General features: G+C 42.4%; 1 protein-coding gene across 9 annotated transcripts; it reads left to right on the top strand.

Moving 5' to 3' along the window:
* The first annotated feature begins 249 nt into the window (after positions 1 to 249).
* On the top strand, positions 250 to 25618 carry dot1l (DOT1-like histone H3K79 methyltransferase). 9 transcript variants are annotated; one of them, XM_077583072.1, is made up of 29 exons: positions 250 to 630; positions 8198 to 8241; positions 8349 to 8423; positions 8638 to 8701; positions 8866 to 9094; positions 9189 to 9283; positions 10198 to 10260; positions 10336 to 10391; positions 10482 to 10561; positions 10948 to 11016; positions 11114 to 11220; positions 11512 to 11553; positions 11645 to 11740; positions 12002 to 12215; positions 12321 to 12434; positions 12507 to 12598; positions 12994 to 13095; positions 13394 to 13531; positions 13976 to 14101; positions 14203 to 14633; positions 14706 to 14805; positions 14871 to 15020; positions 15095 to 15137; positions 16429 to 17042; positions 17111 to 17316; positions 18092 to 18165; positions 18464 to 19126; positions 20381 to 21042; positions 21206 to 25618. In XM_077583072.1, exons 1-28 carry the CDS (start codon positions 550 to 552, stop codon positions 20941 to 20943), a joined length of 4731 nt encoding a protein of 1576 aa, XP_077439198.1. In that variant the 5' UTR covers positions 250 to 549; the 3' UTR covers positions 20944 to 21042; positions 21206 to 25618. The 9 variants fall into 9 exon arrangements, with proteins under 9 accessions (XP_077439198.1, XP_077439196.1, XP_077439197.1 ...); XM_077583070.1 differs by having other exon boundaries at positions 11999 to 12215; XM_077583069.1 differs by lacking the exon at positions 250 to 630 and adding an exon at positions 5968 to 6249 and having other exon boundaries at positions 11999 to 12215; positions 17129 to 17316.
* Positions 25619 to 25675: the final 57 nt, after the last annotated feature.

Genomic DNA, 25675 nt, shown 5'->3' with positions numbered 1-25675 from the left:
CTTTGTGACGTGTTAATTCTTTTACGTGATCGCGTCAATCTCGTCGCTGAGTGACGTTCAGTCATTAATTTTTTTTTACATATTTTATTTATTTACGTTTATATTTAGAATCGCTAAGAACTTGAATGTGGGAATAGTTGCCAGGCAAAAAAAAGAAAAGGAAAAAAAAGGAAAACATTTGTAAAAGTGGCACACCGCCACCCGCCGTCACGGTTCCCCGACCTCAAAGCCCCTCCCTTTCGTTGACGTCACTCTCCCCTGTGTGTGTGGCCTCCTGCCATAGTTTTTCAATGCCGGGCAAGATGGCGGCCACACAGACGAGGTGTTATTGCCAGTGGTCATAAAGGGGGCAATTTTATTGACAATTGGGAACCTAGTCAGACGTCACCTTGTGCTTATTCGACGCCTTGTTTGGGGGCGCTGTTTTTGTTTTTTTCCGGAAAACACGTTTGAACCCGCCTCAACATGCACACGCTGTAGCTCGCGGAGAGCAGTCTACTAGCTAGCCTAGCTCGCTAGCCGCAAACCCAAGCCGCCGTCAAGTGGAGAATGGGAGAAAAGCTGGAGCTCAGGCTCAAATCGCCGGTTGGAGCAGAAGCCGCGGGCTACCCTTGGCCCTTACCGGTTTACGTAAGTGTTATTTGTCAACATGCTGTAGGATATATATTATGCATTGTTGTGTGTGTTTTGGCTTTGTTAGCTAGCCTAGCCACTTCCGAGCTCGGGCACGCTAGTGTGGTTAGGACAGCCCTGGTGTGTCAACTCAGGACTTGGGCACGCGATCACCTTGTGTCACCTTACCTCGCAATGTTGTCACGTTGATTAAAGCAGTGGTTCCGAAACTGGAGACTGAGAGTCGTAACTTATTAATAATTTGCAATCCATGATGTGTTTTCAAGTGTACGTTGCATATAGAGCACTAAGAAAACATACTTGACCAATTACTCCTTTCCTACCTCAGCCAATTAAAAGCTCTGGTATTATGTTGATATTTGCTGTAATTCTGTCGTCCCTTGCATGCGTGCAGCAGTTGTAGTTTTCTGTCACTGTTTTCTCATGTACAGTTGGACAGGTGAGGCAAGGCGGCAAATGTATGCAGCAAAAATGATTCATAAGTTTTGCAAATCAAGTTAATGGGTTCTGGAGGAATTAAGTATTTTGTGTTGTCAAAAAAAAAAAAAAAATACTTTTTGGAGAATATTGTGTGATATCACCTACAGAAAATCTGGTCAATAAGAAGTATTTCTTTATTATTTCCTTGACCGTTTTAATTTCATCTGCTACTTGAGAACCCCTTTCTCCAATTGCCTGACAAGTTTCAGTAAAAATATAAGTTGACATGTCAAAATGAACGGAATGAGGTGAAAGAGAAGGTGGTGAATTTCTGCTTGTCACTTTGATTATGGAGGAGAAAATTCAAAACATGTCACGCTTTAGCAGGGTATGTATATGTATAAACACTGTTGTGGTAAACACTAGAAAATGTAAGAAAAGATTACGCGATTGATGTAAAACGCCACGTTATAAAGTCACAGATGAGTCCGCATCGCTCAAAGCCCGTTTATAAATATTTATTTTGCCATCAAAAACGTTTTCGGAATCTTGTTTTTGTATTTTTTATAATTTGAGGTGTCAAAAAAACAAAAATGGTGTCACGTTTTTCTGTGTTGACATGTTCTCCGCTTCTTGGTCAGAAATCGGTGGTTTTGGAGAAACCAACCCCGTGTTTGACTGCTGATGAACGGTTTGTTTTGATGAAAAAAAAAAGTCTGCTCTTTCCTTTGGTAGTAGGATTGGTGTTTACATCGTCACAGAACGCAATATTTTGCAAGATCAGTCAGCATGCTATGCTTTAAAACGGTTGGCAACTCTGCTTGACTTAGGCTATTTCAATGCAATTTAATTTAAATGTAATTTGTTTGCATTTATATACAGTATATTTTAAAATATTTTGTTTACTTGGTTTGAAGAACCATTGCTGCACTAGACTTGGAGCTGTACATAAAAAAATATATACATGAGACTTTTAGTCAAGTGAATATATGAAAGTGATCAAGACGGTTTGAACGTGTGCTCTTGTTTTCTTTTAATGCTTTGCTGAGGTGTCTGATCGGGACTCTATCGGCAGATACATCAAAATCAAGTGACTCGGGTGCAAAAAATGGACCGGCCCATTCTTATGTTGGTATACTGTACAATAAATGTCAACACAATGGCTAAAATGTTAGACTGACTCTGACTCTTTGGAATACGTTAAAGATGTGAGTGTCTTGTTTGTGTGTGCCCAAATGTACGTTTGCTGCTCCCATGCATTGCATGCAGGGCAAGCATATACGTTTGTTTTTGTTCTCTGAGACTGAACATCTGCTTCGACTTAACACATGCCTTATAGCACATGGCCACAGTGGCTTGGCTGTTTTTGTCTTTAAGGGTGGTTTTCCACTGGTTCAAGTGTTCAAGCCCAATTTAATGCCTATATATATTTCCTTTTTTTTTTTTTTTTTTTTTACTGTATTTCCACATACATATTTAAAGAGACGTTCCAATTATATATTTACTGTACATGCCTATATTTTCTGTACCACTTATCCTATTAGGCGAAAGACGGGCTACACCCAAGACTGGTCGGCAGCCGATCATATGGCATAAATAGACACCCTAGACATTCACAACTATGGAGAATTTTGTCTTTAATGAACCAAAGATGCAAGTTCTTGGAATGTGGGAGGAATCCGGACTCCTAACAACCCTCAGCATTACCCAAGCCATCTGGAATTTTTTAACTTATTTAAACATGAATAAGCCCCTAGTGAGTAGTGACACGTTTAGATCACAATCACCATCATCATGATTTTGTTTTTTGTGCAGGTAGGTGTGTTTATTCGTCACCAACTGATATAATTTGATGACATCGAGCTGACGTTGATGGTATACATCTCATCTGCACCCACAGTTACTTATCAGATGTCTTCCGATTAGAAGATATCCCAGGGTTTTTCCTGCCTAAAAAATGAGGCAGAGCTGGTATCATCCTGATTATAACGGGTGACTTACCGATACCAGGTATCGGTGCCAATACCAGTCTTATTTTAAGTTATCGGTACTCGCGACAGTGACCAATACCATTATCGGCCGCCCTCCTGCAGCCGTTTTACGATCACGGACTAGAAATGAGAAATTATATGAATACAAAGTTGCCATTTTTTAACTACAATCATTAAAAATTCATCCACTAGTACATATTAAATTGTAAATATAGTTTAGCCGCAGCGTTGCTGTAAAACACTGTTATGTTTATTGTATATATTGTGTTTTTATGACTTAGGCGATGGCTGGAGCGCGAAATGGGCGTGTGCAATGGTTGCTCTATGATGTGTTTCTTCTTCCGTACATTAAAGTAAAAAATAAAAAGAAATCTTGTTTGCGGTTGTTGCGTCAGGTCTTTCCGGTAAACTGCTGTTGATATAGCGCCTCCATAATGGCGCAACACTGCAACTGCAGTTAGAATGCGTTGCTGCCGACCTCAATCAACACAGCTGGAGTGCTGTGTTAAGCGATATCAGTGGCTCAGGCTGGAGGGGGGGGGGGGGGGCGCCTCTGAATTTTGTACACAGGAAAAACCCTGTATCCAATCCCATATTTTTTCCCATTCACATTGTCTCGATGACTCCAAGGCTCCAGCTATTGAATATTTTTTAGAGTCAAGCATTTATTGTACCATCGAGGAATCGGATAAGTATTGATTTTGCGTTATTAAACACATTATGTGCATGTGAGGTAATTGTTTTGTTCACATGATCAAATTGAGTTATTCGATTAATGGTTGCAGTCCTACAGTGTAAGACTGTGTTGACATAAAGTGAAAGCTTTCACTGATCATCAAGCGTCTTAACATTAGTTGACGGTAGTTGTTGCACCCGCTGTCTAGGACCGCAGAAGAGACGGGAAAGGAAGTGCTTGTCTTACCGTTTTAGTGAGACTCATGAACTGAACGGTGTTTCTATTCTGTAGTGGTTGCGGTGAGACAGTGACTTAAAAAAAAAAAAACAGTGGAAATTCTCAGAATACTCGAGCGGGGGTTCTTTTCTGAACGTTTCCTCTCCGCCTACGCTGTTGGGTGCGGAAGTCGTCGCAATCAGCCACTCCAGGGTGCGCTTGCGTGTAAACGTTGGCCCCTCCCCTTTTACGCTACTGATAACACTCTCACAACTTGCCTGGACCGTCTCGCCAACTTCCTTTTGTTGTGGCCCGCATGGATGCACGCTCATGAACAAGCATGGCAGGAATTTGAGACACGGTTTTGCGCCTGTGTCATGTCATTGAGGCGCACCCCCAACTGTTTTCAAAGGGGCGAGACTTCCTCTCTCCTCCTCGTGTCCATATGGTCCACACTACAGAGGGCGGGATGGAAGTAGCAGTTGCATTCCCAAGCTCTGTTTTGAATGTCAGCTAAAAGCAATCGATTCCACTCCACGACACGACAGACGATTGCATCACTCTCACCCACGTTGCATGGGCGCAGTGTTGAACGCGTTTTCCACACACACACACACACACACACACACAACAAGACTATTGTGCTGTAGCACAAGGCACGCACTTATCAACCTCTTTGGATGCCCACACACCACGACATCACGTTGACATAATTCATTGTTTGTCACTTTAACTCTTTGACTGCCAATAACGTTAAATAACGTTTAGTAAAATCCTATGGAGGAGTGCCAAAGACGTTTGTTTCAAAACAGAGGTGAAACTAACCATTTTCTATTGTTGATTACTCAAAAACGGAATAAGGTAGAAACAAACTTTTTTTTCTGACGAAAGATGAGAGTCCAATCTTTCATTTGGTGGTATGTGTGTTTCCATAGTCCAAACACATAATTTTCTGTGGACCTTGAAAGATCATTCAAAAGATCAGTCAAAAATGCTTAAATCGGCTGGCACCCACGGCATCCCTTTTCTGAAAACGTCTGGCAGTCAAAGAGTTAACTTATTGAAACAATGAAAATATGAAGACATGGGAGTGGGTTGCTTTCTGGATCCTAAAATCTAGCCAGCCATTTTCCTTAGTGTAGACAAATCTACAGACATCGAGTCTTCAGCTAACCTAACATGCATGTTTTGGAGGATGTGGGAGCCAAGCTTCTAATGGCCCTCAAAGCACTTTTATATTCGATTACTCATTCACCTACTGATCATGCAGTATCAGGAGCCAACTTGGGGGTTCAGTATCTTGCTCAAGGATACTTGGACGTGGTCACAATGGCATGGGATTGAACCCACAACCTCTGGGTGGGGAGATGACCACTACCAGTGAGCCACGCCGCCCCCAATGCTATGGCATGATGGTATTATGTATCATCTTAAAAGAAAAATGGAGTAGAACTTCTAAAGGTACCATCATTTGTTGATCGACGTCGGATTTTGTTTATTTTGAATAAATTATAGGGTCAAAATGGGCACCATAAAAGGCTTGATTTGCATTGTACTGTATCGGTACTAGAAAACTACCACATTGCCTCACAATCAAAATGAAATACTACGTGTTTTGGCTAGGGATGTCACTTCTTTTTTTTTTTTTGCACCTCACTCAGTCCGATTCACTTCTTTTCCACATCTGGTCTTTTTTACGCCACACTACATTTTGTTTGATGTAAAACTAAGCTATTACTGTTCCTTTTGACCATAGCTTTGTCAAATAGGACTTTTTGCCGCTCTGTGCCCCCCCCCCCCCAAAAAAAAAGAGAATCAGCTGAAAGTTATGTCATTGGCCCCGATTTCCAGTCAGACCGGAACAACCCTAGTGTTTAGTTATGGCATGTTAGTTCTCCAAAAAAAAAGGAGCATTGGCCTTGTTGTCCCTTTTTTAGGACAGTTCATCTCAGTGCAGTTAAACACATCGAACTAAAGGTCTTTTCAGGACACGGCATATATTACCGGTCATTGTGGAGATAGCAGCAAATGTGATAAGACTTTATGGCTCCCTGGAGTCGTCAGTTAGTCTGTAGTCCTTAATGCCGCCGTCATCCTCGCACGCCATTGGTTTGTATGGCTGCGCTGACAGTAGACAGTGAGATGGGATCTTTCGCTAGATTATTTTTAGCCTCGGCTCTCTGCTGTTGTGCCGTTCCGTGCGATCATGTGACTTCCCTGGTGTGGTATCCCGCACGCATACGGAACATTTTCGATGTATTTATGTCCCGTCGCAATAGCGTGTCAGCCTATTGGTGTGGTGTAAGTTGCAAGGTAAGCTAGTTGATCATTTACTGCACTGGGCAGGAGTATTCTTTCCTGCACACATTTGAATGTGCGCGCGCAGCTTGTGGAGTGTTGGCGGGCAGTTTTTGCGCGGGAAGCCGCAGCCTGTAAGCTGCTAGCCCAGGCCGCAAGAACAGCTGACAAATGGCAGGTTTTTCCCTTCCTCGCCCACCGCCTTCGTTTCTCCACCGCCTCTCCTTACTTTCGCTTTCCTTTCTTCACCTCTCACTTTCTCCTTCCCCGCGTCGCCTCCGCCAGAGGCACTCCCTTGGACGAGCACCCGCAGTGTGACTGCGGAAAGTGGGTCAGTGGGTCAGCTGGGGCTCACGCTGCCTGCGCTCATCGCTGCAACTTGAGCTTGCAGTTGCTCCCGCGCACTGCAGTCAAGATTACCATCTAGCCCTGCAGATGATACCGTTTTTATGAAGGATGTCTGAGGACAGACACCAGGGCTGTTTTAAACAACTTTGAAGGAAAGATTCGACACACAGAAGGGGGAAATGTTTTGTTCCTACCAAATTTGGCTGGGATAGGCTATACAAGTCATTTTATCCACTAAGACAGGGTTCGAGATAAATTACAGTGGTGCGTCCAACTTTTATTTTTTTGATACACCAGCACAAAAAGTAAGGTGCATCCAAATTTTCCAATGCATCACATTCAACACCAGTTTTATAGGATTACACTTTTTTTCTTCTTTTTTTTAAACATAATTGCTGCCTGTCTTTTTAGGCAATATTGGCTGGTAAACAGAGATGGAAAAATTACTGGCATTCTCTGCTTGAGTAAAAGTACAATTACTAGTGTTAAAAACACAACTATGGTAAAAAAAATAAAGTTCCACAGTCCATTCTTCAAACCTTTTTTTTCATATTGTTAACCGGCAGCATTTATCACATTCAAATTATCTTCTGTAGAGACGGCGTGCATTGCGTTAATGTTTCCGGGTTGTTCTAATCCACCCGATTGATGTAGAGTCAATTCCAAGCTTTGATGTGGGGGGGGGAGGGGGCCGGATGTAACACTACATATGATTGGTGGAAATATCGACGGCTGCTTTTTTCGTCCAGTATTAAAGGGAAAGTCAAGCTTAAACAGTTCTTGTCAATAATATGTTATATGTGATCTCACTAGTCCAAACATGACATTCTGATTAATATTCCATTTGTGGAAATGAGTTATGCAGCACAATCCAGCCCTTTTTATCCATCTCAGGGAGCAGCCATTTTGCCACTTGCTGTCGAGTGAAAATGACATCACAGTTGCTCAGGTCTCATGTAACGACCAATCACAGCTCAGCTTCAGAAAACAGGTGAGCTGCGATTGGTTGTTACCTGAGACCTTAGCATGTCATTTTCAGTCGACGGCAAGTGGCAAAAATGGACGCCTTCTGATATTGATAAAATGCAGAATTTTGCTGCTTAACTCCTATTCCACTAACGCAATATTAACAGATAAAATATACAGAGACAAAATTGCACTTCAAGCAAAATATTAAACATTTGGTGCTCTACAGACGTGAGAGTCACTACTACCTTCTTCTCCCACCCGTTGACTTGCTGGTCAACCTCTTGTGTTTTTTTTTTTTTTTTTTTTTGCGTACAATTGAGAAACTTGGATGCCTGTGTGCCTTCTAGAGCCCGTAATATGACAAGCTGTGTTTGTGTTGGACTCAAAACGCCGCAGCATGCTTCGGTGTGTAATGACTTGAGAAAATTAAGCATGGCGTTTTTTAATCATGAAGTCATTTCCTATTAAGTGCCTCACTCTGCTTATGAGTAATTACATGAGACGTATGAGTGTTCGCATGTGTAATCCTGTTCACTTACAGCTCATTTCTTAAGTGGTTATTCACCATTTGTTGTGTTTTTCTTCCACCTACTACGTTCCAATTCACAGTGACATTCTAGTAAATGTCACTCCTTTCTCTTTCCAGGATAAACACCACGATGCTGCTCATGAGATCATCGAGACCATCCGGTAAGCGTCGCCTCTGCACCCTGACTCATCACGCCGTTTTTTTTTTTTTTATTGCTGTGTCAGGTGCATCACTTTGTGACTAAATCGTGTGCGTGCGTGTTTCCAAGATGGGTGTGCGAGGAGATTCCAGACCTCAAGCTGGCAATGGAAAACTACGTGCTCATCGACTACGACACCAAGAGGTGAGCGTCAGAACTGCACACGCGCGTCACTTCAAAGAATGTAGACTTGATCAGTGAACACCACTGAAGGAGGTATATCATGTAATATGCATTGTAAGCTCAGTGCAGATCTGCTTACCTTTTGGATTAATAATCAATCAATCATAGAAATGCCAGTATGATGTTTCTAATCTTCTGTTGTTTTTTGGTATATCGTTTGTTTGAATTGAAACAGTTTTGAGAGTATGCAGAGACTGTGTGACAAATACAACCGGGCCATTGACAGCATTCACCAGCTGGTAAGCACCAAATTATATGTGAAATGTTCTGTAACCTAATGATGTAACCGTGAACTAACCCAACCCAGCAATTCTTTAAAAAAAAAAAAGGAACATTCCATTGTGATCAGAGGTACAGATGATTATTTTATGTACTGTGCTGAACATAAATCGTCTCCCTCTAGTGGAAAGGGACCACACAGCCCATGAAGTTGAACAAGCGGCCTTCCAACGGGCTGCTGCGACACATCCTCCAACAGGTTTACAACCACTCGGTGACCGACCCGGAGAAGCTCAACAACTACGAGCCCTTCTCGCCCGAGGTTTACGGCGAGACCTCTTTCGACCTGGTGGCGCAGATCATCGACGAGATGGAAATGATGGAGGATGACACCTTCGTGGACCTCGGCAGCGGTAAGCCGACTGCGCGGCGGCGTGAAATGCCAGTGCGGCAGTTCAAAGGTGGTATTGTTTTGTCAATACTAAGTCTAATATTTGTGCTGTGTAGGCGTGGGTCAGGTAGTGCTGCAGGTTGCAGCAGCGACCAACTGTAAACACTACTACGGTGTCGAGAAAGCCGACATTCCAGCAACCTATGCAGAGGTAACACACGCACACAGCTCAAAACATTTGACACTTTATTTTGATTGAGAGTTTTAGATAATCTGCGATTGGCTGGTTACCAGTCCAGGGCGCACCCTAGCGCCATGACTGAATGCTTATGAGTTATGTCGCAGTGTGCCGGAATTTTCATGACCGTCAGCCACTAGTTTTGCTTTGATTCAACATTTTTAATTGCAGGTGAACAGCCAGTCAAGAATGCCATAACATAATAATACTTGACTATGTTTATGATTATAATTTCTAGGGGTGTTTAGAAAAAATCGATTCGGCAATATATCGTGATATTACAGCGCGCAATTCTTGAATCGATTTGATTTGCGGCCGAATCAATTTTTAAACATCCATATTTTATGGGAATATTCAACAAAACGTCTTACTTAGGGTTAGGATTTACATTAAGCATGGAAGAATGTTATATTAATGGAACATTAAGCCTTAATATTTTATTTTCAGAAACATGAAACAGACCTGTTTGTTAAATGCAGTGGCTCAGTTATAAGCCAGAATTTTCAGATAAATAAATATTTTTTTCATACAAATCTTACAGTGTACATGTAAAAGTTTACTGATTAGTATTTTCTAAATTTGAGTTTTAAAAAAAATCGCAATAATCAATTTATAGATTCGAAACGGGATTAATTGGTATCGAATCGAATCACCAGGCACTAGGCAATTCACACCCCTAATAATTTCATATGTACCTGTGGCTAAAAAAAGCGAAGCATGGAGAGTCACTGAAATAGAAGACTGGTCAATGAATAAATGGGCATTGCCAAGAGCCACTTTAATATCCGCTCTCTCCTTTATTTCGCATTTGTTAGCTTTCTTTGTATTCTCAACAAAAATGCCTTTCTACTTTATTTGTGTAGTGATGTTGACCTTATTTCTTACAGAGCATGGACAAAGAGTTTAAAAAGTGGATGAAGTGGTATGGGAAGAAACACGGGGAGTACACTGTAAGTAGTGTTTTCTAAGACGTCATTCTTAGAGGTGAAAACACTCATCAATTCTTCCTTGTCTTGCATTTCCAGCTGGAGAGAGGAGATTTTCTGTCTGAAGAATGGAAAGAAAGAATCGCCACCACAAGGTTGACGTGAACAAAAAATTGGAAACGCCGTACGGCATTCTTAAAGTGACAGACATTTTCTGACTGGTCCTTCTTTCTTCTGTTTTGCAGTATTATATTTGTGAATAATTTTGCCTTTGGTCCAGAGGTAGATCACCAGCTGAAGGAACGTTTTGCTAACATGAAGGAAGGTTAGTAACAAAACTTTGCTTTGCACTCACTACAAATAGATTACATAAAAAAAAAAACATGTATTTTTTAGCATATTTTCTTAAATGCTGGCTTTCCCTCCAATGCTTCATTCACAATAATTGCCTCCCTTTTCCAGTCAGGATTAAAAAAACAACTTAATTTTAGATTTGTTTAGGTTATTTTATATTTTATTTTAAACTCTACTTTCACTTGTCATAAATTGTAATACTGGCTCCCCCAGACTGCAATATTTTCATTTGACTAATTCTCATCATATTGGAGCATAAGATTTACTTTTGGAGTGTCTTGCTTTGTGCCGTCATTATGACGGTCACTGTCCATCTTGCACTGCACAATATTTAAATTCTAAAATGTTATTTTTCAGGTGGAAAAATTGTATCCTCCAAACCATTTGCACCTTTGAACTTTCGAATAAACAGCCGAAACTTGAGTGGTAAGTGGCACACTTTTATTTTGGACGGTACCTTTTCATCTCTCTACTCGCCGGTGATTTGTACGATCGCCTTGACGGTCATCTCTGTCATCTGCAGATATAGGCACAATAATGCGTGTGGTAGAGCTCTCGCCACTGAGGGGCTCCGTGTCCTGGACTGGGAAGCCGGTCTCCTATTACCTGCACACCATAGACCGCACCATAGTAAGGAGAACTGTTTTACCCTTTGAACGGAATGATTATTCAGTCAACATCCTGCCCTTGTTCAAATTGTAACACTAAAGCCAGTGTGTCGCAAACTCCTCATTTCAATTTATGGTCAGTTTATGAATATATGCATATATCAAATTGTGGATTATTCCTTTTGGGCTGACATTCGGGGACAATTATTTGGCAGCTAAATATTCACTCAGGGCTCCTTCTCAAACAGCAAAAATAGATCTGTTGTGTTTTAGGTTAAAAAAAATAATGATTTTTTTTTTGTCCCATTTTCAGCTTGAAAACTACTTTGCCAGTCTCAAAAATCCTAAACTCAGGGTAAGTCCCGATATTGGTCCTCTGTGTGATTACATGTACTCCAGTAATTAGTGAAGTTTCTGTGTCAAAGTCTTATAACATCTCAATGCAGGAAGAGCAAGAGGCAGCTCGGCGACGTCAGCAGAAAGATACTAAGGACAGCAAAAGCAATAGCACCACGCCCACCAAAACTAAGGAACTAAACAAGGTAGACTGTGCTATCATTATTGTCGCAGTACTCAACGTTTTTGTGCCATGGAATGGTTTCGTATAAAGCAATATTTTTGACACAAACTATAACTCACAATTACACTAAATGAAATTGTTTCAAAACAAAATTTCCTTCAGATTGATCAATAAAAAAAAAAAAATTAATTCTCTCTGCTCAGCCTGGTACGTTGGGATCACAGATACGAGATAACCAACACGGCAAGTGATATGTTTGACCACTATTTTGCTATTACAGCAGGATTCCTGTGGGGAGGAGGAGCGCCCCCCGTTGGTGACTGTGGTCAAGCCCGCCGCCAAGCAGCGTCAAACAAAACTGCTGGCCAAGGGTCGCAAGCTGAACAACAAGAAGAGGGGTCGGCCCAAGAAGGCGGCGCCGGCTGTCGGCAAGAAAAAGAACCAGAGCGCGTTGGATTTGCTGCATGCCAAGACCCTTTCTGCAGCGCCCCCTCAGGGTCAGAGGAGCACGCAACGCTGCACACAATTTGCTGGGGATGATATCGTCATCTGTGCGTGTGGCTTTAAAACTCATCCAACCCGTTCTTGTTGTGTGTGCGCAGATGCATACCTGCAACCGCGGAGTCCCTTTTACCAGCTACCTCCTAAGGTTCAGCACTATCCAGCCAATCAACTGCTGCTGAGCCCAACCCCTCCCGGTCTGCAACAACTGCTAGGTAAGCCGAGGACAGCTGTGAATCCACTCCAGTATTTTTGGGAAACTGATTGTGTCACCGCTCTGTCACCAGATAACATCAAAGTTCAATACCTCCAGTTTATGGCCTACATGAAGACTCCTCAGTATCAATCCAATCTTCAGCAGCTTTTAGAGCAGGAGAAGGTAATATATGTCTGTACTTTTTTTCCCATCTTGTATAAAGGTCTTAAATCTGACCGGATACAGATGTCTATTTTTAGCTGCAAATGCTACATTGTTCATGCTAGTGGGTTAGAAATGTGCAAAGTAGTTAAATATTATTGCCATTTTTCTAAAATTGAGTCGGTGTGTACCAACCATAAAGTAGGCAGGTACTACATCACATTGACACCTAAATCTGATATGCTCGTTTTTGATTTGCATTTCATATGGGCTATTGCAATCGGTGAACAAATCGCATATTGGGCAAACTTATACCAGACCAAATAAATTGGATTTTGATCTTTGGTAGTTCTTCAGTTAACTGTCCATTTTAAGTCTAATGTCTTATTGCCTGTGCTATGGCTTTTTGTCTTTAGCAAAAACACAGGGATTTGTCCATGCAGGCAGAGCAGCTTCATTCCATCTGTCAGTCTCACAAGGACAAGATCAAAGGTCTCTTTCAGACCAAACTGGATGAGGTGAGTGCCGCCCAAATTTAAAACGGCAGAAAAAAAAAAAAAAAGCAAAAATGTGTCGTTAGTGGAATACTGTGCTTTGTGTTTCGCTATGTTGTGTTTTCATTTAGTGCCTTCTAAGGCGCATCTAATTTTTCATAACAAATTTTGCCTTTGAGACCGATTTATATTTGGAAATATTTGTCCCAGACGCCAAACTGTCATCATAAAACCAGACTTTTTTTCTTCCCATACTGCATGCAAGAACGCTCTTGTCTGCCATGTTGAAAAGTAATAGTGTTTTTCTGTGTGTGGGGTTTAGCTGGGAGTGAAAGCTCTCACTGTGGAGGACGTGCTGCAGGCCCAGAAGGAGATATCTGCCCACAACCATCAGCTGAAAGAGCAGACCAAACAGCTTGAGAGAGACATGGCTTCACTGCGAGATCACAGCGTGCTGCTGGTGAGAGACGCCCATGCCGCTGCCAAGTTGCTTTCAATTCCTAATTTGGGTACAAGTTGGCAATTAAAGGCTGGATTTTTAATTTATATTTTGCTCTCAACTGACACGATCAGGATTTGCATCATAGCAGTATAAAGTGAAGAAAACTCATGTAATTGGAATCTGTCCTTTTTCAAATGTGTTTCAAATTTTGTATTAGATATTGATCAATATGAGCTTGATGCCATATTTGGGCCTCTGCGCATGCAGGCTTCCTTTTTTTCCCATCAGTTTAAACAGAGCCATATGTGTCACTTGAGATGTATCTGGAAATAGACAGTCTAAAGAAATCGTATATAGACATTTGATCATAATTGGTCACTTTGGCCTGTAGTTGAAAGCCATCCTTAAAGTAGTGTATTGTTTTTGGCATGGAGTTGAATTTAAACTGAGTTTGGGATGCAGCTAAAATCTCGATGTGACGAGCTGAAGTTGGATTGGGGCTCTTTGTGTCTGGAGAGTCTGCTGAAAGAGAAGCTGGCCCTGCGACGACAGATCTCTGAGAAGCAGAGACACTGCTTGGAGTTGCAGGTTAGGACATCAATTGTCTCCTCTTTTTTTTTTTATCACTGCCTGTTCAGTGGATAATGTTCTCTCTGACATGATGTAGTGGCTCCTTCTGGTGATTATAGATCAGCATTGTGGAGTTGGAGAAAAGTCAAAGGCAACAGGAGCTTCTTCAGCTCAAATCTTACAGCCCTCATGAGGGCTCCCCTTACCGAAAGAACCTGGAATCCCGTTCCTCCGCTGACCTGGACCCCTCCAAGTTCGGCCTGTCCTCAGTCCCAGCTCTCAACGGCATCAGCCCAGAACGCCCCATCAACGGTATCGGCTCGCCCTCTTTCGAGCGCGGCAACAACAAGGCGGAGCTTCTTTCTCGCTACCTGCCCATCTCTCCCGACCACGACGTTGCCATGCCCGAGGCTCGACAGAGGCAGCACGTCTCCCACGCTCTTCCCGACTACACGCGCTTCTCCCCTGCCAAAATTGCCTTGCGCAGGCACCTCAACCAGGAACCCGCAGCCGCTAGCCATTTTAGAGGCCCTGGCTTGCCCACACACAGGTGCGTATAGCTGCTAAAAGCTCCTGAAGCTTGACGATTTTGTTTTAACAGTATCCATTTGTTCTGTTTCAGAGGGGAAATGGGTGGCCTTAACTTTCCTCTTGGAGCCAAGCAGGGTAGTCCATCCCCTCATGCATTCGATGCCCAGAATACTCCAAAAAGCTCTGAGAGGGTAATTGATTTTTTAGTTGTGTGCATGTGGGATGTTCCGTTTCTAAGCAGTCATTTCCCCTTCAGGGCGGAAAGGAGAAGAGTCCATCTGTTCAGGCAGACAGCAGTATCACAAGCCTTCCAATAAGTATCCCGCTGAGCACTGTTCACCCAAGCAAACTTCCAGTCAGCATTCCGCTGGCCAGCGTGGTGCTGCCCAGTCGGGCTGAGAGATTGGTCAGTATTCTCAAACACATTGAAAGGCGTCACTTTTTATTTGGCATCACAATATGCTGTTGTTTCCATTGCAGAGAAGTACTCCTAGTCCTGTGTCTCAGGCCAGTCAAATCAATGGTAAGGAAAATCTGTTGGCTTCTGAATACATTTATGGAAATAAATCTTGATGAATTGTATCCCACTGTGTTATTGTATACAAGGGTTTAGTTCAGTTTAAAACGTACCCGACATACGATGTTTCGAGATTGCGAATGGCTCGCTGTGAACTCGTTTGTCACAGTACAAAAAGGCCCTAGATGTATTTTCATATAAATATTTACTATAATTACAGGGATGTGATTTTTCCGCTAATTCGCGGAATTCCGCTTTTTTTTATCCCCCCCAAAAAAAAAACGATTTTTTTTTTTGTTTGTTTTGTTTTTTGTTTTTCATTGTGTATGCACATGACTCCGACAGATAACATCTTCTGCTATAACAAAGACATTTGTGGTATGCTCTAATATGAGTTACTTTTCATTTGGTCATATAATTATTATTAACAATTATTTGTTCATGAAATTTGAACTCTTCAACATTATTTATGTGTTAACTTAGTAATCACATTAGTTAGATGTGATAGTTTTTAAAAGCAAAGGCAGTCCAATGTTTTTGAATGTGACTGATTTTGAGTTGACTAAAACTGCCATTTTATATGGGATAGTTCAATATACATTGAAAATTTATGCTGTTGTTTTGTCTATTTCTTTGTCATGTGAGTGCATTGAAAGTACTTAAAAACACGGAAAACCCATGAGCGAGTGCCAGCGGCCCCCAGACCCCCGGCTAAATTTTCAGATAATTTCACTTTGGTCAAATCACATCCCTGTATAATTATTACTTCAGTCGGTTGTATTTGTTACATATTCACATCTTAGAGCGTTTAAAAGCACTTGAGATTACTCCATCAATTACCTGTGTAATTGATGAAATAATTGATTATTTAAAAATATTTTGTGGCAGCCCTACTTTAAATAATATATGATAAAAATAAAGTGCAATATATAAGTGCACTACATGTGCTGTCATAATCAATTTGGAATTTTGGGGGTTGACTGATGTGTTTTTTGGCAAAAGTACAATTAGTAACTCACATATTCGGGACTTGTTTCTTAATGTCAAAACAAAACATCATATGCGTATTTTGGGCAAGTGTCCCAAAACCTGTTGTTTGTGGGTTCAATCTTGAGCCCCTTGGCCAGGTCGAACTGAGGAAATTTTTTTAATTTTTTCCACTTTGGAAACAGAAAGGCTGCAATGTAAAATGTGGAAAAAAGGTTGTGAATATTTTCTTATGTGTTTCTTGATCATTTTTTTTTTATGTAAAGCAAGTGCACTGTAATTGTTTCATTATCGTTGTTGTTCACTGCAGGATATTCATCTAGCTCAGGGCTCATGAATGGAGGTCCCCACCCAGAGGAACAAAATGGTGCTTCTCCATCGCCTCCACACACAAACACGCCTCTGGCGGGACCCATGAGCAGAAGAGGTCCAATCCAGAGCCCCTCACTCAGCACCGGAGGGGTTCTTCATTATGCAGACGGACCGCAGAGGATTCTTCCAGAAGACGGCCAGGAACGTCAGGAGACCGAGTCCGACACGGAACCCCAGGACAATGAACTGCGGAGGAGAATCTTTTTCTCCTCCTCCTCTTCCTCATCATCGGGCAGTGGAGGCGGCTTGGCCGGAGGATCGCGCCTCCACCACCACGCCGGCAGTTCGACCAAGCAGGGATACCACAGTAACCATGGAAACCACAACCACCAGTCTCCCGGCACGCAGCGCGCACACACGCCCCCCACGCACACGCCGCCATCGACGCACTCCGCGCACGGCCTCGCTCCTCAAGAAGGACGCAAGCGGGGGAGGCGGAAGCGCGGCTCCACGGGGGCCGTCACTGCCAGCGGCTCACCAAAGAGAAGGTCCTTCCCCGGGGTCAGTGCTAACAACCACTCCTCTGGATCCCCACTCAACATCAATTCCATGGTGAGTCACCCACTAACAAGCAGTCCACCCTGTCGCTTCAAGTGTGAGCTCATGATGGTCATCAACAGGTAAACAACATTAACCAGCCTCTGGACATTGCCGCCATCTCTTCGCCGGAGCAGTCGAGCCGCAGCCCCGGCGCGCCAACCCCTGACCAACCCCCAGTTCTGAAGAGGGAGCGTCCCCTGGAGATGAACGGCTCTGGCCGTTACTCCTCTGCCGCCAGTACTGATGATGAGGACTCAGGATACCCAGCTGACAGCACCAGCTCACGGTAATTCAGCTCAAAGCAGCCAAGTCCATTGTACCAAATACTGTATCGGTTTGTCATTTAATTTGTGTTATTAATTTGTGTTTTTAGTGACAATTCGAAAAATTCACGGTGCGGCGCACTTAAAATCGGCACAGTCACATATTCACCAACGTTAAAAAATTAGTACATTTCTTCGCACCAGCCAAATTGGCTTTGGGAACGGACTGCAAAATCACACACGGCGTCCTGTACATATCTGTAGTCACCCGGAGATAGTGGTAAGTGTTTACTTGTTTAAAACTGTTAATAGCAATAATTTTCCTTGACCTCCATAACATCAATACTGAAATCAATTTGCAGAGCTTTATAAAAAAAAAAAATTAAATAACCCCCTTTATTGATTGTCCCTTTGAATATAATATGAACAACTCCTCAACTTTAGTTGGTTCCTTGCATATTTTCTCCCATTCACTATGTCTCTGGAGGTAATGTCTTAGTTGCAAATATTTGTAAAAATCATTCTTAGACAGATCAAATTCTTGTTAACGTTGTTCAAAGCATTTCAATACCTGTCGTTCGAACACCTGGGAAATAAACGTCAGTCCTTTTCGTATCCATTTTTTCAAATCCGGCATTCATAGTCCCCGGTGTCAAATCTGGGTTTTTCGCTATTTTCGTAACCCTACTCACAGACCTTGATATTTGTCATTTATTTTGTGTTGTTGACCACACTTTAATAGATCCCTTAGAAAAGTTGTTTTTAATGTGGATTTTTCTGTGCATGTTTTCTTTGTAGGATTGAAAGGAAAATTGCTACGATATCCTTGGAGAGCAGAGATGGACACAGTAGACTTGGTGAATGTGAAAGAGGTAATAAACAATTTAATAATAATATATATATTTTTTTTTTTATGTGTTTTAATAGCATGCCTGTTAGAAGCTTTTGTGAAAATACCCCAAAATTAGCTCAACTGTTTCTTAACAGTAGGGCAGAATTGCAGAACGGCTTGCTCAAAGGCACATTTTCAGAAATAGACGGCTAACAAGATTAATTTAGCTATTAAACTTGGCATTCCTGAGACTTGACTATTTATGTAAAAGTAATTTAAAGAAAATCTATATTTTATATATCCCTATTCAAATTTTATTCCTTGTGTGTGTTTACTAGGCAGGAAGTCGGGTAGCAGCAGCGGCAACAGCACAGGCAGTGAGGCCTCCTCCTCCTCATCATCATCATTGTCCTCTACAAGCAAATGGAAGTCAACCTTTTCACCCATTTCTGACCCTAAGCAACCCAACTCTGACCTGAGACAAGGAGGCTCTCCATTTGGTATGGCTGGGTCAAACTCAGATGCCGATTACAAACAACATCACAGGAAGGGAAGCGATGGCGATTTATCCAGCTACACAAATCCCAACCCTTTCCTGAGCCAAGAGCCTGGCAACCGAAGCAATGGTAGCGCAGGAGGCCAAGCGGCCAGCAGTTCCGACCCCCGCCAAGGTTTACAGAAGCAGAAGGCCCCTCGGGATTGGGAGCTGAAAACAAGCAGCGGCCATTCCAGTCAGAACATCTTCATAGCTGCTGCCGCCAGCAACGGCGCAGGCATTCTGAGCGGCAAAGTCGGCGGCAGCCCGGTCACAGTTTCAACAGGATCTTCAGTGGGTCAGTACCTGGGCTCTCAGTTCCCACTCGGAGGGACCTCGGTCTTACAGTCGCTCTTCGGGGCCCAGACAGGAAGCTCCGGGGCGAGCGCCAGCACACGGCTGGTCAACGGACACTCTGGTCTGGGCAGCTTTTCTAGCGCTGGGCTTGCAGGTGGAGCAGCAGGAGGTGAGTAAATAGCGTTGATTTCTTTACTTCTTTTTTTTTTTTTTTTTTTGCCCTCCCAGTCTCAACATCATTAAACAGTCAGAGTGAGGGATAGTATTAGCCTTCCTGTGAAAGGGAACAGGACAGTTCCACTAACAGGGAGGTAAGTGGAGGAGTTCCAAGCTGTTGCCGCTACCTCTGGCTGTCTGTGCTGCCGCGCTTTGACTGGCTGCTTGGCTGCAGTTGCAAACACCCTTGGAAAATGCTGCATGTAAACAATTGGAAATTAGAATCAATTTAATCAGAAAGTTGTTGGATATTTTGTCATTTTCTGTGGGTGTATGTTTTGGTAGTGTCAGAGTCATTTCACTTGTACACTAAAATCAAATCAGCAACCGATCATGGTTTTAAAGGAGATATATTATAGATTTTTTTTCTTCTTCACAATTTAGGAGTTCTAATCCTAATTAGAGATGACGGAAAGCAGCAATATTGCGATCTTAAAATTGCCGCTATATCGTTATCATGTCATGATGATTAAAAAGGCAAGGTTGTATTCCATTTCTGCTGTTCTAGCACCATCTGGTGGTTAGTTTATTAGTGCAGTTTAATTTTAAGCAGGAATGTTTTGGCCACTGCGGTGGTTATAATTCCCATAATCAGTCGTACCATAAAATGCTTTGCAACATCTCCGTAAAAAACAACAACTCTTTGCCCGTTTAAGCCGAACACAACATTGTGAACTACATAGACCATGATGCTTTGCGCCACTGAGTTGATAGGCGCACATGACGATGACATGTGACATGACATGGCCAAGCCTGTTTTTGTCACTGCTGTTACGTACAAAAACACACTATTGTGTTTTTTTTTCTCTCAATATTGTGAGTTTTTTTTTTTTTTTATTCTTATCCCCAGCCTCTCTCCATGATATTGTGATAATTATCGTATTGTGAGCTTCATATCGTGACGTTTGGATATCGTTACATCCCTAGTGCTAATAAAAGCACCTGACTTTCAACGGCCAATTTTCATACGATAAACTGTCATCTTTAAAGCTAACCCAGTCCTTGTTTAAAAAGAAATAGTGGTCTGACTCTGTTTTGCTTTGTGTGTGCTTGTCTGGAGACTCGCTTAGCGCTACCTGGCTCAGCCCCCGCTTCTCTCTTCCCCCCCCCCCCCCTGCTCCCTATTCATTTTCTTTGCTCCTTGTATCTGCTTCCCTGCTTTCTTGCCCCCCCCCTGCTCCCTCCATTTCTGCTATATGATTTGCAGGTACCTTTCACCACGCGGTTCCCTCAGTATCCTCCCATCAGTTCGGGGCGTCGCTGCCCACATCCGGAGGCCTCGGCTCTCTGCTCAGTCTCTCCTCCCCCCAACCCGCTTCCTCGCCTCTCCCTCCCTCCCCGTCGTCACAAGCCCAGCATAGTCGCACCCAGTCGGTGCTGCACAGCCCCTCCCATCCCACGCTCACTCTGCCCCCTCCACTGCCCCTGCACAGCGGCCCTTCCTCCTCCACGTCGGCGCCCACGCCCGCCCACGCCCCGCCGCCACCCCACGCGTCCCGTCTCCCGCACTCCTCGCTTCTTCACCAGAGGGTGCAAACCCTCACTGTCTCCTCCTCGTCTTCCTCCTCTGTCGTTTTCTCTGCCACCTCTTCTTCCTCTTTGCCGTCCTCCACGTCACGTCCATACGCTGTGCACTACTCCCCCCGCTTGCCCCCGCCCCCGCCGCCTCCCGCCAGCATCTCAGGTGCTGGTGGGAACATGCGGAGGACTATGGGTACACATGGCACCTTCACCACCACCACCCCGCTCCCTGGCTCCCGACCGAGATAGGTTTTGGGGGTGAGGGAATGGGGCAGGTGGTGTGTTGCGGGCAATCAGAGAGAGAGCAAGAGAGACTTATAAGGGAGTTCATTGTTCTAAATGGACAAGGTAAGTTTCTCCTACAATATTACTGTACAATAAAAATCTGTTTTGAGTACGACTGCAGGTCTTTGCAGTGCACAGTCCGGGTTTGGGTAGATTTACTGGCCTTTTCTTATGGGTTCGGAAAAAATAATTCTAAGTGTGTTTTTTGTTTTGTTTCACCTTTCAGGTAATTGCTGAAAACTACCTCAACATTAAAAAAAAAAAAAAAACTATGCAAATGTCCAGGTGTGGACCCAAGGCACTCTGCTCCTCACTTATTGGTGCTTTAATACGTCTGTACTACCGGACCGCCTCCAAGACCGGCTTCTGTACTGGGACACACACACACATAAACACAAACATGTGATCACTATGAGTAGAATTCAAAGGAACCGGTCGTGTTTAGATGTCAATTGTTGTTTGATGCATCTTTTTTAGAGAGCAGTAAGAAATGGATTAATACAACAAGCACACAACTTCCTCTTTTGGAGGAGTCACATCCTGTTTGACCCGCTCTTTGATTTCTACCCAGATGTCACAAAGCGTGTCTTTTATATTGTTTTTTTCTTACATCTGAACTATGAAATAAGATGAGGAAATTCATGTTTTAAGTTCACACTGGATAACAACATACAGTTGCATTTGTAGCATAATTGTTTTTTAGGAACCACCCGTCGTTTCATTCAAAAGTAAACTTCATTGGAACTCATCCGGCTGCTTTAAGCTCACAGAGTTCTAATGTCCTAACTCACTGAATCAAAGCAATTCCGCGTTTCCTTTTCTCTAAATAACATCAGACTTGTAACATATCAGCGGAGGTTCCTGTCCTGTTTCATCAGACGTCTGAAAGAGCGTTTACTCCAAAAGCCGTTCATTCCTGCCTAGTCGGGCGGGGCGTGAACATGACTCAATATTCTGCTACAAAATGGTGCTCTGTGTTCGTTCTCTCTGGCACTGCTGTCGAGTTAAGTGAAGCTAAATCCAGGTAGATAATATCAATAATAATAATAACAGGAAAAAAATACATAGAAGCGCCGCACGCGCTTCTGTGTTATTTATTATTATTATTTTTATTACGTTTTTCCAAGTGGCACTACTTTTGAGATCTTCTCAAAGCAGGATGTTTTTTAACCTCTTCTTAAGATGAACGTTGTATATTTATTTGAGCTGCTGGGCGCCGCGGATGTACACCGAGGTTTTACGACTCTAAAATGTGTTCAACAAACACGCACGCATCCTCTCACACTGGGAAAATCGTTTTACCATTTGCCACAACAAACTACTGGACTACTTCACACCTTTGTTTTTGTGTTGGCGTTTTTGTGTTTGTACTGTGAATATGATTCATTCTCTTGACTGTACAGTTGTGTTAGATTTATATATTTATGTCCCCCTATTTCCCTTTTCTTTCTTTTCTTAAAAAAAAAAAAAATCCTGTTGTATGTGTTGTACAATGCAATATAGTTTGTGACTCGCTGTCAGAAAACAATGGTGCTAAATTTGGACCGTGCCTGATTTTATTTATTCTTCTAGTGGACAAACATCCAAAATACAAAGGCAACACATTGTGCTGTACACAGGGATTATTATTATTTGTCTTTATTTGTTAACTTTCCCCTTTTTTGGCCTTTAATTTCTTTTATTTAATATTGTATTGGGGTGTACAACACTTTTGGATAAAAAAAAAACATTCAGTGAAAAAACAACACTGTTTTGTACAAATGCACCAACGCAAAGCTATATTTAATATGTAATTATATATGTCTAAATATATATGAGAAAAAAAAATCTATCGGTGCTGCATTGTGATTCCCACATTCAGTCTTCAGCCACCACATGACCTTAACAAACATGGCGGCACACGCAGCTACAGCGTGCCGAGGTGCTGTGGCGGAGCGAACACGACGGGGATGTTCTCCTGTCTTTTTGTTTTGTTTTTGTTTTCTTAAACTCTGCAGGAATAAAACAGACAAACAAACGGTGCTTCTGTTTTAAACATGAAATTGAACAATTAATGGTGCAAACAAAGCGACGTGTCTTTACGGATGAATCTCTTTTGATGATTTTGTGGGTACTGCAAGAGCCGCACTGATGTAAAACACTTGTTTTGTGTATGTGTATGTGTGTGTGTGTGAGAGACTCCTCTAATGCTGACGGTAGGGTGAGGAACCGTGGGCCACCTGCATTGAAATTCAAACACCTATAAAATTTCAGTGAAGCTGATATAAAAATCCCCCACAAACGTTCATAGCACATTGCTCACTAAAAGCTTGAGATATTGGACTTTCGATTGAAATTTCAAGATGAAGTTAGCCACGGCTGCTACGTTGTTAGCATCATCTATCCGTGAAATTTCGAGGTACTCAGTCAGAATGTGAACAGCAAGATGAAGAAGACTGTTTAAATACCAATTACAGTATAATGGGGAATATGCCACGGAGGAGGCGGGACTTCCTGGTTTTCACACATCAGCTTTGTTTCCTGTTTGCGACGTGTGGGCCGCGTCCCAGTTCTTTCGTTTCCGCCTTTGTGCCCCTCGTCGACGAACATAGTGTGTCTGTCTCAGTTGTCCGAAGCATTTCAGATGGTTGGGTGCGAGTGTTGGAACGCGGCCATCAGTGGCCGGAAACGACGCTGATGTGTGAAAGCCGAAAGTCCGTGGCATCGACCCCATTGAACCAGGATATGTATTGGCTTGTTTTGAATTTGCCATTCAGCTCGTTTTTATAGAGCAGCAAATTGTGCAAAAAGTACTGAAATATTGAAGAGTTGAACATGCGCATTGAAACATTTGGTTTAGTGCATTTTAGGTTCATCTTGAAATTGCCCAATATGTTGAGCTTTGAGTGGTGTGTATCTCAAATCTGACGTGATGTTCCCCACCCCACTGTAGTCTCTCTGTAGCCAACACTTCTTTGTTTTTCTAATCATTGGCGTCATATCTCTGCGGTTTAATTTTGTCTTACAGATTCCTGTCCTGTTTGTAGAACTGCTAGTCAGACGAGACAGCTCGGTGCTCTCCTGCACGTAAAACCAGGACGTTTGCAGCTAATGGTTCAAAACGCGACTTCTGCCGTGGTTTTCGCTCTCGGGAAACCTTCCACGTCAGGCAGCTTTTCGGGATGTGCAAGTGAGAACCTTTTGTAGCTTAGTGTGATCAAAGGGATGCAGTGTTTTAAACGCAGTACATTGTTGTCGCTTTCGAGGTGCAATGTCTGGTCAAAATATTCAATAAATGTACACAGGAGCCGTAATTGAAAACAATTGCAGTTCAGTGTTAGATTTGTTTGGGTTTCAGATGGAAATGGATTTGAATGTGATCTATTGGACATTGACAGCATAAAACCGCTACTGTTTATTGATGCTGTGGTGCTCGTTTCTATATCGTTTTGCCCGTTAGGCATTCAATTTTGTATTTTTTTAGTTTTGCAAAAAAAAAAAAAAAAAAGATTCAAATATATATTAACGTTAATGTATTTGACATTGAATCCAACAGTTTCCCAGTATGTTCTCTACTTTGAACCTGATGTAATAAGCCAAGCTTAACAATATAGACACTAAATTAAAATATATATTTAAAAAATATATAATTTTAATAATAAAAAAGTGAAATTTTAAGTTGATTTTTTTTTCATAGTAGGACTGTTTTTCCTATTAATATTATATATTTACATCTTAAATGGTGCATTTCATCTGAAACAAAAGGCCTGCATTGTATGTCGCCCTGCACTTAAAATGTTTAATCGCCTTTCACTCAATATGTAGCTGAAATGGACTACTTTTTTTTCCCCATATATATCATGCTGCTGCACCTCCCCAAGCATACCTAAAAGTAGTCATTGGGTTTTAGCAGCACAATTTAAAAAGGGGATAAAAAAAAAGCCGACCCGTGTGTGTGTGAAAATAAATTTTGATCCGTTTAGTTCTGTTTTTGAAATCGGTGTAGCTCGAGCCCCCCCCCTATTATTATTATTATTATTTTTAAAATCCTATTCTGTCCAACTCTTGGACGGGTAGTGTCTCTTAAGTTGTTCTGTTGCTCTGCATGTGCGATGACAATAAAAGATCCATTCCATTTTGGGGGCTGGAGATGAACCCCCTGTTGATGGGTTTGATGACGCTTCCATCCTGTCGCTCAGTCCTGCCTAAGGTCTTAACTCAGGAACTTTTTTAACGCATCTCCACACTTGTTCTGTGGCATAAACTCGGTCCCTCTCTGTCTTAAAGGACAATCGTCCTTTAAAAAAAAAAAAGTGCCAATTGGGCACACTTGCGTTCTCACTGGCACATCCATTCAGCCTTGCGAAGCTCTGTGAATCAGCATTATCTTTTCAAACTATGACATGGCCGTGACTTTTCCTGCATTTGGTGCTCCTGCACCGTTATGTGTGTTGACTGTTTAAGGGAGGGGGGAGGGGGGCAGCTTTGAGGAGGGGCAATTACAGCAAAGTCCGGCTTGTCGTGGAATCGTGTGTTACTACAGTGTGGTGATGGTGCTTTTATCCTAAGATGTAATCATGACAAATGAAATATTAGTGTTGCTTTTTTTTCCCTCTGCATTTTATGAATAGTAATAAAATGTTTCATAAGATGTTTGAAATTTGCTGTCACGTTTTTTGTTGCCCGTACAGTAATTCTATTTTACAGGATTTCTTGA

This window comes from Vanacampus margaritifer, chromosome 13 (assembly GCF_051991255.1).
Source record: "Vanacampus margaritifer isolate UIUO_Vmar chromosome 13, RoL_Vmar_1.0, whole genome shotgun sequence".
NCBI lineage: Eukaryota > Metazoa > Chordata > Actinopteri > Syngnathiformes > Syngnathidae > Vanacampus > Vanacampus margaritifer.
The sequence above is the reverse complement of the archived record's forward strand: the minus strand, read 5'-3'. Positions and strand labels throughout refer to the sequence as shown.